General features: G+C 52.8%; 1 protein-coding gene across 1 annotated transcript; it reads right to left on the reverse strand.

Moving 5' to 3' along the window:
* Nucleotides 1-2,642: 2,642 nt before the first annotated feature.
* Nucleotides 2,643-13,711, reverse strand: ALDOC (aldolase, fructose-bisphosphate C). The gene is made up of 9 exons (XM_058163924.1): nt 13,590-13,711; nt 10,058-10,184; nt 8,887-9,098; nt 7,572-7,626; nt 6,821-6,981; nt 6,650-6,733; nt 5,555-5,729; nt 3,710-3,909; nt 2,643-3,464 (listed from the first exon to the last, which is right to left on the reverse strand). The coding sequence occupies exons 2-9, from the start codon at nt 10,167-10,169 to the stop codon at nt 3,369-3,371; spliced, it is 1,095 nt and encodes a 364-aa protein (XP_058019907.1). The 5' UTR covers nt 10,170-10,184; nt 13,590-13,711; the 3' UTR covers nt 2,643-3,368.
* Between the last annotated feature and the right edge of the window lie 1,204 nt (nt 13,712-14,915).

Below are 14,915 nucleotides of genomic sequence, written 5' to 3' on the forward strand. Positions count from 1 at the left end.
TATTGTGTTTCGGAGTTTGACAGCCCATGGGCAGAAGTTAAACCTGTTTGTCCAGCTGGCTATATGGATATACTTCCGGATGGTAAAAGTGAAGAGAGACCCTGGCCAGGATGTGAATCATCCTTAAGTATCTTCCTTACTCTGCTGAAGCAGCCAGACCTGATGATGTCATCCAGTGGTGTTAGGGGGCAACCAATGGTTGCTTATCTTGAATTACCTTGAATTCTGGGAACTGAAGTCCCATTTTCAAGTGGCTGTTGAGAAGCACTGGAGCATCTTAGAACTGAATGATAGAATAGAATAGAATTTTTATTGGCCAAGTGTGATTGGACACACAAGGAATTTGTCTTTGGTGCAGATGCTCTCAGTGTACATAAAAGAAAAGATACCTTCATCAAGGTACAACATTTACAACACAATTGATGGTCAATATATCAATATAAATCGTAAGGATTGCCAGCAACAAGTTATAGTCATACAGTCATAAATGGAAAGAGATTGGTGATGGGAACTATGAGAAGATTAATAGTAGTGCAGATTCAGTAAATAGTTTGACGGTGTTGATGGAATTATTTGTTTAGCAGAGTGATGGCCTTCGGGAAAAAACTGTTCTTGTGTCTAGTTGTTCTGGTGTGCAGTGCTCTATAGCGTCGTTTTGAGGGTAGAGTTGAAACAGTTTATGTCCAGGATGCAAGGGGTCTGTAAATATTTTCACGGCCCTCTTCTTGATTCGTGCAGTATACAGGTCCTCAATGGAAGGCAGGTTGGTAGCAATTATTTTTTCTGCAGTTCTAAATATCCTCTGAAGTCTGTGTCTTTCTTGTTGGGTTGCAGAACTGAACCAGACAGTTATAGAGGTGCAAATGACAGACTCAATAATTCCTCTGTAGAACTGAATCAGCAGCTGCTTGGGCAGTTTGAGCTTACTGAGTTGGCGCAGAAAGAACATTCTTTGTTGTCCTTTTTTAATGATGTTTTTGATGTTAGCTGTCCATTTTAGATCTTGCGATATGATAGAACCTAGAAATTTGAAGGTTTCTACTGTTGATACTGTGTTGTCTAGTATTGTGAGAGGTGGAAGTATGGAAGGGTTTCTCCTAAAGTCTACCACCATTTCTACGGTTTTGAGTGTGTTCAGTTCCAGATTGTTTTGGTTGCACCACAAGGCTAGTCGTTCAACCTCTTGTCTATATGCGGATTCGTCATTGTCTCGAATGAGACCGATCACTGTTGTGTCATCTGCGAACTTCAGTAGCTTAACAGATGGATCATTGGAGATGCAGTCATTGGTATACAGAGAGAAGAGAAGTGGGGAGAGCACACAGCCTTGGGGGGCCCCTGTGCTAATTGTACAGGTATTTGATGTGATCTTGCTTAGCTTCACCTGCTGCTTCCTGTTTGTTTGGATCTGGAAGGGACCTTGGAGGTCTTCTAGTCCAGCCCTCTGCTCAAGCAGGAGAACCTATATTATTTGAGATAAGTGACTGTCTAGAGAATAGAATAGAATAGAATAGAATAGAATAGAATAGAATAGAATAGAATAGAATAGAATTTTTTATTGGCCAAGCGTGATTGGACACACAAGGAATTTGTCTTGCTCTCAGTGTACATAAAAGAAAAGATACATTCATCAAGGTGCAATATTTAAGAGTAGATTCTTCTTAAAAACATCCAGTGATGGAGCGCTGGATGTTCTCTGACACAATATGGGACCTTGGAGGTCTTCTAGTCTAACCCACTGCTCCAGCATGGAGCACCCACAGCTTCCGAAAGCAAGCCATTCCACTGATGACAGACGTCACCTAGCCTCTTTGAAGCCCTCTAGTGAGGGAAAATCCATTTCCTTTCATGGGGCAGCTCGTTCCTCTGGCCAGCAGCTCCCAAGTTAGGAAATTCTTACTAGTGTGCAGCCTGAATCTCCCTGCCCTTGGTGCCCCCCCCACCCCCGGCTCTGCTCCCACTTTCTGGGGCCAAAAGAGAACAGATCCCTCCGTCTTTCCTCTAATAACAGCTATTCTATCTCCCTTCTTTGGGGACTAGGAAGTATTTCATAACGCTGTTTAGAAAATCGACCTAGAAAATCGACCTCTTTAGGAAGGAGCTCACGGCCTCTTGGCTTGGACACTGTGCTCTGGGACTGGGTTCCCTGTAGTTTGTTTATTCATTCATTATCCCAAAGGTTCTTTTTTTTTCAGGAGGCAACTGGACTGTACTTTTTCTTTGAAGACGTTTCGCTTCTCATCCAAGAAGGTTCTTCAGCACTGACTGGATGGTGGGGAAGGGAAGGATTCATACTCCTTGCAGACAGCTGGTCATTTGCACCCTTTTTAGAGAGTCGTTGAGGTCACCTGGAGGTTTGTCTGTGTCCTCAGGGTCACCGAGTGGTGCAAATGGGTGTGGAGCCTTCTTGGAGCTGCTGAAAGTTGTTGGAATGGTTAGCAACCATACCTTAAGACCAGGGTTTGGGAGAACAGGAGCACCAGGGACCATCCAAACAGTGTCTCCTCGAGCTTGCTTGGAGGGGTCCCCATGCCCCCCAGCCATGCTGGCCTGTGCAGAGGTCACCCCCTGCTCTGAGCTGATCCGTCCGGTCATTTTGTGCCAGGAGAAGGAAAACCCGGAGGCAAAATTGTGATGGTATCTCTATGGTTTATTAGTTAGGAGGCTACTGGTACATCAGGTGCAGAGAGAGCACACGGGCCCCCTCCCCTCCCACTGGCCAGGCTGCTGCGGGGAAGGGGCAGAAAGGCTGCACCACAAAGCCACAATTCACAGTGCGCAGCCAAACAGGGTTGGTTATTGGTCCTCAAAGAAATGAAAGGCGCGCGGGGGGGGGGAGGTGGAGGGGTAGAGATGACCACACAGCAATGACCCCAAATCTCTAGGCCGCCAAAGCCCTTCCCTCTGCAGAAAGACCCCTGCAATGGATTCACCCCCATGCCTTCCTGTGTGGTGACACAAAACCTTTCCAGGGATCGTTTAAGAAAACGTTTAAGACTTGTGAACTTCAACTCCCAGAAGTCCCCAAGTCTTAATGTTGACTATGGAATTCTGGGAGCTGAAGTCTCCAAGTCTTAAAGCAGTCAAATTTGAAGACTTTTGTTCTAGAGGGATTGTTCAGCTTTGAATCCGTGCTGAGGCTTTCATGCTCAAAACATCCCTGCGAGGGAGGCCTGGGCTCTCCTCCCATCTCCCTCCACTTGCAGGACTCGTGTCCCCCCCACTCCACCCAGCATATAACACTCTTCTGCCTACTTTGCTGCTGTCACGGCTACGCTAAAAAAAGCTGGGAGTGACAGGGGGGCCGGGATGGAAAGCAGTGGAGGAGCCAGGGGCCCGGTCATCGGGACCCAAGACTTCTGCCGGGGCTAGTAGGCATGGTTGGCCACGTAGAGAGACTGTCCGGCCGCCCCTGAGCTGTCCTCGCTGGCTTCGTACTGGCCGAGAGCTGCTTGACCGTTGACCTGCAAGACAGAGAGGGATGCTGAGGGCCACAGCTATCCTTTGGGGCCCTCCCCACAAGGGTCCACATCTGAGCTGGGCAGAACCAGAGGGGCCTTTTGCAATTTGAAACCAGCCTGGTTTGTGCCCTGCTGTTCCTCCCCGGCCATCAACTGGGCACCCCAGAAGAGACCGAGGGACCCCAATTAGGACCCCCCCCTCCTGGGCAGTGGGGCGTACCCCCCCTCCCCCCTCCCAGGTCACCCACCTCGGCTCTCTTAAGAAACTCCTCGGTGGCCAGCTCCTCGTTCTCCCGCTGGCCCCGCCAGGTGTTGAGGGCCGATGCTTGCAGGGCCCGGCCGTAGGAGAAGGTCAGGGCCCATGGCCGGGGCAGTGGGCAGTTGTTGATGGCATTGAGGTTGAGGGAGGCCTCCTCCTCACTCTGGCCGCCAGACAAGAAGGTGATTCCTGCAGGGGCAAAGGGAAGAACTGAAGCCTCAGACCCTGTAGTGCACAGGTCTCCAACCGTGGCCACTTCAAGGCTTGTGGACTCCAGTTCCCAGAATTCCCCAGCCAGCAGAGCTGGGGAATTCTGGGAATTGAAGTCCACAAGCCTTCAAGTGGCCCAGGTTGGAAACGCCACTGATCTAGAAGCATCTCTGGCCCTGGCCAGCCCTTCCTAAGCCTTCAAAGTGCCCGGCTGGATCTGGCCAGACTGGCCGACGGATCTTGAACAGCATCTGGTGACCCACAAATCTCTCAGCCTCCCTGGATTTCTCTCGGTCCCTTTGAGGCCTCTGAGTTGGCAGCTGTCCCATTCATCATCCTATGGCAGTGAGTTCCAGGGATTCAAACTAGAAGCCGTATGGCAAAATCCTGGGGGTATAATACAGGCTCGACCTACGACCGCAAGAGAGTCCAACATTTCTGTTGCTAAGCAAGACAGCCGTTAAGTGATTTTGTCCTCCTTTTGCGACCTTTCTTGCCACCGTTGTTAAGTGAATTGCTGCGGCTGTTAGAAGGTTGCAAAAAGGTATCACGTGAGCCCGGACACTGCAACCGTCATAAATATGAGTCAATTACCAACAGGCTGAATTTTGATCAGTTGACCACTGGGAGGTTGCCGACAGTTGTAAGTGTGAAAAATGGCCATAGGTCGCTTTTTTCAATGCTGTTCTAACTTTGGGCAGTCACTAAGTGAATTGTTGTAAGTCGAGGACTACTGTTGTGGTCCGCCAGCAGCCTGCGGATCTGGCAATGGAGTCGGACAGCGATGAGGCTGAGGTGGGGCCAGGGCCATCGGGGAGTGAGGTATGGACTCCAGAGCCTCCAGAGGCTGATAGTAGTGAGGCAGAGGAACAGGAAGAGCCTGTTCCTAATTCACCCATGAGAAGAGCTGCCAGAAGGCAAGAGCAGCTCAAGCAGAGAGGACAACTCGGGATAAGGGCCAAGAGATGATTGGCCCCTCCCATAAAACAACGTTGGTAGCTTCGTCGTCTTCTTCATCTACGTCTTGCATTTATTTCTGTGACTTCTGAACGTTTGCCAAGAAAGGCCTTTGGCAGTTTGCCTAATTGGACCAAGGTTGGTGATAGGACTGAGGAATTTTTTATTTTTTTTTTGGTTTACATTTATATCCCACCCTTCTCCGGAGACTCAGGGCGGCTTACAGTGTGTAAGGCAATAGTCTCATTCTATTTGTATATTTACAAAGTCAACTTATTGCCCCCCCAACAATCTGGGTCCTCATTTTACCTACCTTATAAAGGATGGAAGGCTGAGTCAGTCTTGGATTTGTGTTGGGAGGAATTTGCTTTAATTTAGCTGAACTACGATTTATTTATTCAAATTTATGATGGCAGTGAAGTAATTCTCAGCTGTTCGAATAGTTTGTTTTTTCACTGACTGAGTTTCCAACCACCTACTGGGGCCTCGGTCACAACAACTACCTGATTTCTCTGATCCCACCTGGACTGGTCATGATTCTCAAGGAGAAGCCGAAGCAAAACACAATTGTTCCGGAATAATTGCTTGCCAGGATCCGGAAGCCTAAGACGGGTGACCTTCTCTGGACAGGGGACAGGTGTGTGAGCTTACCTGGTGGTCACCTTACCTGGCACGGCAGGCGGCACGGTCCGGCGCAGGGCAGTGACGGTTGCCATGGCGATCTCTTCTGGGCTGTACTTGGTGGGGCAGGCATGGCCGGGGGTCACCATGTTGGGCTTCAGCAGAGTCCCTTCCAGGTAGATGTGGTGGTCACTCAGGGCCTTGTAGACGGCAGCCAGAACCTGGGAAGAGAGTCAGAGCCAGGCTGGTCAACCTCGAAGGGACCGGCCGTCAAGGGAGCAGGGTCCACCAACCACCACCAAGTAATTAAAGGGAATCACAGAAAGGGAAGAGTCACACAAAAACGATTTCCTGTTAAGCACATCTGTTAATCCAGCATCTGTGCAATAAATGACCAAGGGCTTCAGCCTTGTTGGCATTTTACTTTCTGCTTTAGAGCAGGGCCATTTTAAGCCTGGTGGACTTCAACTCCCAGAATTACCCTGATAGCTTTGCTTTGCTGGCTGGGGAATTCTGGGAGTTGAAGTCGGCCAAGCTTAAAGTGGCCAAGCTTGGAGAGCCCTGCTTGAGAGAACTGCACACTGGTTAATTCCACCTTCTAAGAACCCCGAGCAGCATCACTCCCTTCGGTGTATCCCGCCAACCACTCCACTACCAACGGTTGGGCTAGAGAGCCATTGAGCTACCATGGATTATTATTATTTATTTATTTGAATTTATATCCCGCCCTTCTCCGAAGACTCAGGGCGGCTTACATTGTGTTAAGCAATAGTCTTCATCCATTTGTATATTATATACAAAGTCAACTTATTGCCCCCAACAATCTGGGTCCTCATTTTACCTGCCTTATAAAGGATGGAAGGCTGAGTCAACCTTGGGCCTGGTGGGACTTGAACTTGCAGTAATTGCAAGCAGCTGTGTTAATACCAGACAGACTTAGTCTGCTGAGCCACCAGAGGCCCTAATTGGGATTGGGAGGGACCCCGGTCGCCCCAGACTGTGACCAGGACTCCAGCCTGGCTCTGAGTGAAGAGAGCCAAGAGTTCCCCTGCCCTCCTTCAGGCCCTCTTCCCTGTGTTCTTATGGGCAGCCCACCAACTCTACGGCGACCCCCGTAATCCACAAGCCGAGGCAGCCCTACCTTCTCGGTCACATACTGGCAGCGTTTCAGATCGTGTTCCCCGTCCGGCAGGATCTCCGGTTCCACGATGGGCACGATGCCGTTCTGCAGGGAAAGGACAGCAAAGCACTGAGACCCCCGTGGAGCCCAAAAACCCAGAGCAAAGGGGCGGGGTGGGGGGAGGTGCCTCACCTGCTGGCAGATGCTGGCATAGCGGGCGAGCACGTTGGCGTTCTCCAGGATGGCCAGGGCGGAGGGGGTGTTCTCGCTGATCTTCAACACGCAGCGCCACTTGGCGAAGTCTGCGCCATCCTTCTTGTACTGGGCACAACGCTCTGCCAGCCCATCCAGCCCTGGCAGGAAGGAAGGAAGGAAGAGAAGGGAGGGAGGGAGAAAGTAGGAATTGTGGCAGGAAGGGAGAAAGGAAAGAAGAAAGGAAGGAGGTAAGTAAGGAGAAGGTGGGAATTGTGGAAGGGAGGGATGAAAGAAGAAAGGAGGGAGAGAGGAAAGAAGGAAGGGAGGAGGGAGGAGGGAGGGAGGGAAAGAAGAAAGGAGGAAGGGAATGGAGGAAGGGAGGAAGAAAGAAAGGAGGGAGAGACAGGAATGGAGGGAGGAAGGAGGGGAGAGGGAGGAAATGAAGCAGAGGAAGGGAGAGGAAAGAAGGGAGGGAGGGAGGGAGGAGGGGAGAGGGAGAAAAGACAGAAGGAAAGAGGGAAGGAGGGTGGGTGGGAGGAAGGAAGGAAGGAGAAGGAGGGAGGAAAAAATGAACCGTAGGGAGGGAAGGAAGGAGGAGAGAGAAGGAAGGAAACGACAAAAGGTGATGGCAACCTTGCAGCCTGCCCTAGACCTTATGCCCCACCAAGGCCTGATTGGACCACAGACCAAATTCAAATGATGAGCTCAGCCTCCCCCCACCCCATTACCCCGCTGCCTCTTCCCCTACCTTGGGTGGTGGTCTCGCCATCCGTGCCGGCCAGGGGCACCACCCCTTTGTCAACCTGTGAAGGAAGCGGAGGCCTGATTACGGCTGCAGCCTCCCCCCCCCACCCTGGGAGGATTGCAGGGGGATGCCCGGGTGGGGCGGGGCTGGGGGCTCCTCCTGCCCAGGGTGGCTGGCCCTGACTCCGCTCTGGGGCCGGGAGGAGGATTTCCGCAGCTTCTGCTGCCCCCAGAGGGCAATTCTGCCAGATCCCAGGATCATTCAGGAAAGCCAGCGGGGGCTTCTGCCTCTGTTCCCCCCTCTTCCTTCTCTAATGGAGGAGAATCCTGGTAGCTTGAGTTGAACATGAGGGGTCCTGGGGGGTCTCGGAGCTTGGCTGCTTTCTTGCAGATGTTTCATGACCCAACTACGGAGCATCATCAGTGCCAGGGAGGGTGGGGTTCGCTCCCTGTTTATGCAGGGGAAACTACTGGTGTGTGTATACACACACACACACACAAACATAGAAGGGAACAAACCCCAGCACAATTACAGCACTGATGATGTTCCCTAGTTGGGTCATGAAACATCTGCAAGGAAGCCTCCCAGCTCAAGAGAGCACCCAGGACCATGGGATTTTCTGTCCGATTGGCAACTTGGGTCAGCTTCACCCCTCCCCTCCTGGGCTGCAGAGCAGCAGGTGGACCCCAATTTCATGGCCTCCTGACAGAGCTCAGGCAGGCAGCTGGTTCCCTGTAGCAGTCAGATGGACCAGAATTGGACTAGAAGACCTCCAGGGTCCCCTCTGTTATTTTGTTCTTCCTTCAACAGCTCCGTTTGGGGGGGGGGCATGGAAGCTGCTTCCTAGCCATCAAACAGCCCTGTCTTCAGGATCCGAACCCAGAACCAGTGTTCTTGCTCTCCAACATCCCTTGCTGCCCCCCACTCTGGACAGGGAAATCAGAGCTCCTGCAGAGAGGAATGCTCCCCATCTTTTCATGAGGGCCGGTGAATGGCGCAGGCTGGTAAGGCCTGTTATTAAGAACAGCCTGTTATTAAGAACACAGTAGCCTGCAATTACTGCAGGTTCGAGCCCGGCCCAAGGTTGACTCAGCCTTCCATCCTTTATAAGGTAGGTAAAATGAGGACCCAGATTGTTGGGGGGGCAATAAGTTGACTTTGTAAAAAAAATATACAAATAGAATGAGACTATTGCCTTATACACTGTAAGCCGCCCTGAGTCTTCGGAGAAGAGCGGGATATAAATGTAAACAACAACAAAAAAAAAAGCTGGGAGGGGAGGGGGGCAGAGACTGCAGGGAGGGGTCCCGAAAAGCACCTTAATGCCCACAACGATGCCCTTGTCCTTGATCAGGTCCACGAAGGGCGTGCCGTCATCCGCCTTCTGGTACAAGGTCTCGTGGAAGAAGATGACTCCCCCGATGCACTTCTTCACCCGGCTGTCGGCGCTGAAGAGGATCTGGCGGTAGAGACGCCGGTTCTCCTCCGTGTTCTCCACCCCGATTTGGTTCAGCCGCTTGGCCATGCTGCCTGCGCGAGGCGGGAAGAAGCCGATGCGAGTTTGTCCCCCCCCTGCACTCTGACCATCTTCAGGGAGGCAGAAACCAGCCCAGACTCCCGGAGGAGGCCAGGCCTTAGAAATGCAGATGGCATCATCCATTCAGAAAGACTGGCTCAGACGGAAACTCCAGATAAGCAACACAATTAGACAAGCCAAAGTTGACAAGATTAGCTCAGACAAACACCTAGGATTTCCATTTCCCCTGTTGCCTATAGAGCCAGCCATGACCCCTAGGAGTCCTATGACTAGGTACTCCTAGGGCCCCATAGGAGTAGAGAAGGTATAAAACCAGGGGTGAAATCCAGCAGGTTTCCTGAAATTTCCGTACAGTTAGAACAATTAATCAGTGGAACGACTTGCCTGCAGAAGTTGTGAATGCTCCAACACTGGAAATTTTAAAGAAAATGTTGGATAACCATCTGACTGAGATGGTGTAGGGTTTCCTGCCTGGGCAGGGGGTTGGACTAGAAGGCCTCCAAGGTCCCTTCCAACTCTCTCATTATGTTATGTTAGGTTCTGACAGGTTCTGGGGAACCGGTAGCGGAAATTTTGAGTACTTCAGAGAACCAGCAAATACCAGCTCTGGCTGGCCCCCGAGTGGGGTGGGAATGGAGATTTTGCAATATCCTTCCCCCAGGAGTGGGGGATTTTGCAGTATCACTTGGAGTGGAATGGAGATTTTGCAGTATCCTTCCCCTGCCACGCCCACAAGCTACGCCCACCAAGCAACACCACGGCCACCCAGCCACGCCCACAGAACTGGTAGTAAAAAAAATTGGATTTCACCACTGGTTCAACCCCTGCCTTTCCCAAGACGTCCCCTCCCTTTTCCCACTGGGAGGGGGGAGGGGCCTCTGGACCCACTTCCCAAATGCCGGGCTGCTCGGCCCCTCCCCTCCAGCAGACACTGCCCACAATCCAGACTCACCTACGGATTCATCGGCTGCCAGGATGCCCTTGCCAGGGGCCACGATCCGTTGGGCGATGTCGGAGAGCGCCTTCTTCTGCTCGGCAGTGAGTGCGGGATACTGGTGCGTCATCTTGGCAGGTGTTTCCTGGAAGGGCATCCAAGCATGTCACTCAACAATGGCCAGGGCTACCGTGTCTTTATCATCCGGATCAGGGGTGGCCCCTTTACGACCTGTGGACTTCAGCTCCCAGAATTCCTGAGCCAGCCATACATGGGAATGGCTAGTCTATATTGTTATGTCAGAGTAAAAAATTTAAGTTGTATGTTATGACCTTATTCTATTGTGCCAAAAAGAGTTGGAAGCCAATGCTTTTCTTTCTCTTTTCCCTTTTCCCTAACACGTTTTCCTCTTCTCCTCTCCTATTTCCCCATTATTCTCATTTCTCTTCATATTTCTGTCTTTTTATATTTGGATAAACTAAGGGAAAAAACGTAATTCCAGATGCTTTTCTTTTGTCATGGTTTGCGAGCGCAGGAAAAGCCTTCTCGAGAGTAGGAAGAGAAGACAGAATAACAGAATAACTGAGCGGGAAGGGACCTTGGAGGTCTTCTAGTCCACCCCCCTGCTCAAGATGGAGACCCTACCAATCCAGACAACCTAGTTCCAGGTGGCTTCTCTCCTTGAATATTTTCCATCCATTGCTTCTTGTCCTGCCCTCTGGTGTTTTGTAGAATAATTTGACCCCCAACTCTGCTTTGTGGGATCCCCTCAAATATTAGAATTCTGCTATAATGTTCCCCAAAATTCTTCTTTTCTCTAGACTGGCCAAACCCAAATCTTGCAACCGTTCTTCACATATTTTAGTCTCCAGGCCTTTAATCATCTTAATTGCTCTTCTGTGCACTTTTTCCAAAGTCTCAACTTCTTTTTCATATTGTAGCGACCAAAATTGGATGCTGTATTCCAGGTGTGGTCTTACTATTAGTATTAGTATTAGAGTTAGTATTAACTCCTCGCGTGATCTTGATTCTATCCCTCTGTTAATACAGATGAAGATCAAGTAAATAAATTGTGCTCAGAGTCACAATTGCTGTTCCCCCTCCCAATGCAGGCTGTAGGAGAAAAACGAAACCACCATTCTGCAGCATCCTTGGGAACTGTCCCCGTTGTCATGGCATTGGGGCCACAATCGGCCTCTCTGCCCAGGGCTCCGTTCTGCCCTCCTGCCAACTCGGCCTTTGCAGAAGATCGGTTGCGTAAAAGGAGCAGAGTGGCCTATTTCGGGCAGCCGCCACAGACATGCGCCCGGCCTCGTGGCCCAGCCAGGCAGATGGGAGCCTTGCTGCTGACCCCTCCCCCATGAAGGCCGGCTCCTGTTAATTACGATGCAACAGGATTAGCTTCATCCCTTGTCTGCCAAAGCCGCTTCCCTGGGCGGCCTCTTGTCTGAAGCCCACGGGCACACAAAATGCCATTTCAATTTTACCAGGCTGCTGAGTCAGGTTGAGGCCTCCGGTGCTCAATTGGAACTCTTCTCTGCTGCAGATGCTGTTTTGATTTTGTCTTTGTAAAACCCGGCCGGTAGGTTTTAAAGGTTTAACCCTCTGATTCAGGGGTTTCCAGACTGAGGAAACCTGAAGACTTGTGGACTTCAGCTCTGGGAATTGAAGCCCACAAGTCTTCAAATTGCCAAGGTTGGAGACCCCCCTGTTCTAATTGAGGGTCTGCCATAAAGAAGAGGGAGTGGGGTCAACTTATTCTCCAAAGGCTCAGAAGGCAGGACAAGAAGCAACGGATGGAAACAAACCAAGGAGAGAAGCAACCTGGAATTAAGGAAAAACTTCCTGACAGTGAGGACAATTAACCAGTGGAACAGCTGGCCACCAGAAGTTGTAGGTGCTCCATCACTGGAGGGTTTTAAGAAGAGCTTGGACAGCCATTTGTCTGGAATGGCATAAAGTCTCCTGCTTGAGCAGGGGGATGGACTAGAAGACCTCCAAGGTCCCTTCCAGCTCTATTCTGATCGATTGATTCTTGCTTTCCTATCCTTGCATTTTGAGAAGGGAAAGAGAGTAGCATTACACTAGGATAGGATAGGAATCGGATGGGGAGAGGAGGGGAAGCCAGGGAATTTTCAAAATTGGTTGGACTGTCACTCGTGCCAGAGCTGGGCAGTTGAAGAGAGATGCATTTCAGCTCAGACACCCTCTTTGAACATCTGGACGCAGCCAGCTGGGCACAGAAAGCCAGCCCCCCCCCAATGTCTGCCTCATCGTGCCCAGACGTTCTTAAGGCCAAGCGGACCCTCCCCACTTTGCAAAGATTGCAGCCGTCAGAGCCCCCTCATCACTACTGACAGCATCAAGGGGAGGGGCCAGCAGGGTAGCCAGACAGGCGTTTGTTTTCCTGACTGCTTTGGCGCCTGTATTCCCCCACCCCCACCTTCAGCTAGACTCCACTAGCAGCACAGACTGTCCTTCTCCTCACCACTTAGTCTAAAGGACGTTTGCTGCAGCCACTTAGAAAGCTTGAAATCAGCCAGAAGGATGCCCTTGATCAGAAGGATCTGCCCTTCCCACCCTCTGCCCGGTTTCAAAACAAGCCCCCAGCCTCAGGATGGAAGGAGACAAACCCCCCACCCAATCCTCCCTGACCCTGGAGAGCCGCCAAGACACCTTAATCTCACAATAAAGGAGAATATTTGTAGAACAGGGTTGAAATGGGGGGAGCGGGGGTGGGGGTGGGGGCTTGGTGCTGTCTGAGCTTGGTGGTTTTCTGGCAGACGTTTCATGACCCAAAGTAGCACTGATGATCTTACCACGTCTGGATCATGAAACACCTGCAAAAAAACAACAAAAAAACTCAAGAGAGCACCAAGGGCCACCTCCTCTTTGCAACCCCCCTGCCCTCTAGCACGGACGAGGTTCCCTAATTAGATCCTGAAATCTCTGCAAGAAACCCCCCGCAAGTTCAGAGACCACCAGGGACCCCCCCACCTTAATTTCCCAGAGGCACCCGGCTGCTTCTCCGCTTGCAAGCTTTCCTCCTGCGATGCGCACTTGCATCAGAGCAGCCACTTTGGAATTAACACATGGAGGCGGGGGGGGGCAGCAGGAGCGCCAGCCCAACCGCTGGCAGGAGGAAGGGTCGGTCCAGACCGAGACTCGGGGTTCTCACCACGGAATTCCCAGGACTGGCGCCCCGGGCAAGAACGAAGCATCTGCGGAGGGAGACCCTCCCAACGCCCCTCCCTGCAAAGAGCCCGTGGGGGGGACGACACGCAAAACGCTGCAGCTGTCCTAGCCGCGCCCGATCCGCAGCCCTCTCCGGCCAGGAGGCCGCCCTGCCTCCGGCACTCCCGGGGATGCGACGGTTCCCGACTCGGCGACCGAAGGTGAGCCAGCTCCGCTCAGCTGGGCAGGCGAGGGTCTCCCGGCTCTCCCAGGGGCGCGACTGACCCTCGGGGGGCGGGCGCAGGAAACGCTCGGCTGGCGACCCCCGTCCGGGCCCCTCCAGCCCCGGGAGCGCCCCGGTTAGCGGCCGCCTTACCGGTCGAGGCTGCTTTGTCCGTCCGTCGTCAGGGCTGCCTCCGCGGCTTGTGCGGTGCCGGTTCTCGCGCGGGGCTGTAAAGGCGCTGCCGGTGCCGCAGAGCTACGTGACCGAGGGAGGCGGGGGCGGGGCGGGGCCAGACGGCGGCCAGACCTCCCCCCGCCAGGAAGGCGGCGGCGGCTGCTCGCCCTGCCGCTCCGGGGCTCGGAGCATCCCGGAGGACCCCTCCTCGCCTCCTGTTTCCCAGCCCGCTCGGACGCCGCAGGGGCTCAGCCTCCCTCCCACCCCAAGGCGCCCCTGGACGGGCTCCGAGGAAAGGGCGCATCTGAGCGCGTGAAGAGTGCATCCCCTCCCCCTCCCCAGGCAAGGGGTCGCCCCTTGCCCACTTTGGCTAAACGAGCCCGCCGTCCTGCCTGGCATCGGGGGACGCCAGTTCAGCCGGCCGGTCGGACAACCGGCGGCCACCTCCACATTTTCTGGCTGGGGAGTCCCGGGGGTCGCCCCGAGACCTGTAGCCGAGGGAGAGAGCCTGGAGAGACGCGGGAAAAGGCTCGGGGCTGGCGGTGGGGCGCATTTCCCTGCACCGGAGGTTTAAATAGGAACTGGAACCAACGCCCTCCGGTGGGGAAGCCACGGTTGCATTCCTGCCCTGGGTAGGGGGTGGGCTAGATGATCTCTAAAGTCACTTCCTTATGTGACCCACTGTTCTTTTGTGCTGGACATATCTTTTCTTTTATGTACACAGAGAGCGTATGCACCAAGAGAAATTCCTTGTGTGTCCAATCACACTTGGCCAATAAAGAATTCTATATTCTATTCTATTCTATTCTATTCTATTCTGAGAAGCCCCCAACCCACGGCTGGCATGGGGGAGGGGGGGCTCAGCACCGAGGGCAGGGCTGCAAAGTCCAAAGCTGCACTTCCTCCTGGCCAGGCAGCCGAGGGAGGAGGGACAGGGCCAAGGGGGAGGGTTCTTGGGGGCTGTGCTGGGACAGAACTGTGGCTCCCTGTCCAACTGGTGACTTTGCAGCTTTTGTGTGTGTGTTTGTGTTGTGTGAGGGGCCACGGGAGCCTTTGCTTTGCTGGCTGTCAGCGCCTCTTGTAAAAGAAAAACAAATGCACCAAAAGGCAGGAACGTCTCTGCCCTACTGCAGGCTGTGGGGCTGGCAAGGCCGTCAGCAGGAGGAGGGAGGGTACTTGATGCCCATAAGCCCCCCAACCCTCCATCGCTGTGTCCCCGACCTGGACCTGAGCAGAACCACCCAAGAAATCCCTAGACCAGGCCGCAAGTAGAGGAATTGCCCCAGCAGCCGTCTTTTAAAAGCT

Source organism: Ahaetulla prasina, chromosome 1 (assembly GCF_028640845.1).
Source record: "Ahaetulla prasina isolate Xishuangbanna chromosome 1, ASM2864084v1, whole genome shotgun sequence".
Lineage (NCBI taxonomy): Eukaryota > Metazoa > Chordata > Lepidosauria > Squamata > Colubridae > Ahaetulla > Ahaetulla prasina.

What these genes read in the sequence shown, in the direction of transcription:
- ALDOC (XM_058163924.1), bottom strand. Translation starts at nt 10,169, where the DNA reads ATGACGCACCAGTATCCCGCACTCACTGCCGAGCAGAAGAAGGCGCTC. An exon ending in GCATCGTTGTGGGCATTAAG is followed by an intron (nt 7,627 to 8,886) that starts GTGCTTTTCGGG and finishes CTTCCTTCACAG; the next exon opens with GTTGACAAAGGGGTGGTGCC. An exon ending in CGTGCCGCCTGCCGTGCCAG is followed by an intron (nt 3,910 to 5,554) that starts GTAAGGTGACCA and finishes TTGCCCCTGCAG; the next exon opens with GAATCACCTTCTTGTCTGGC.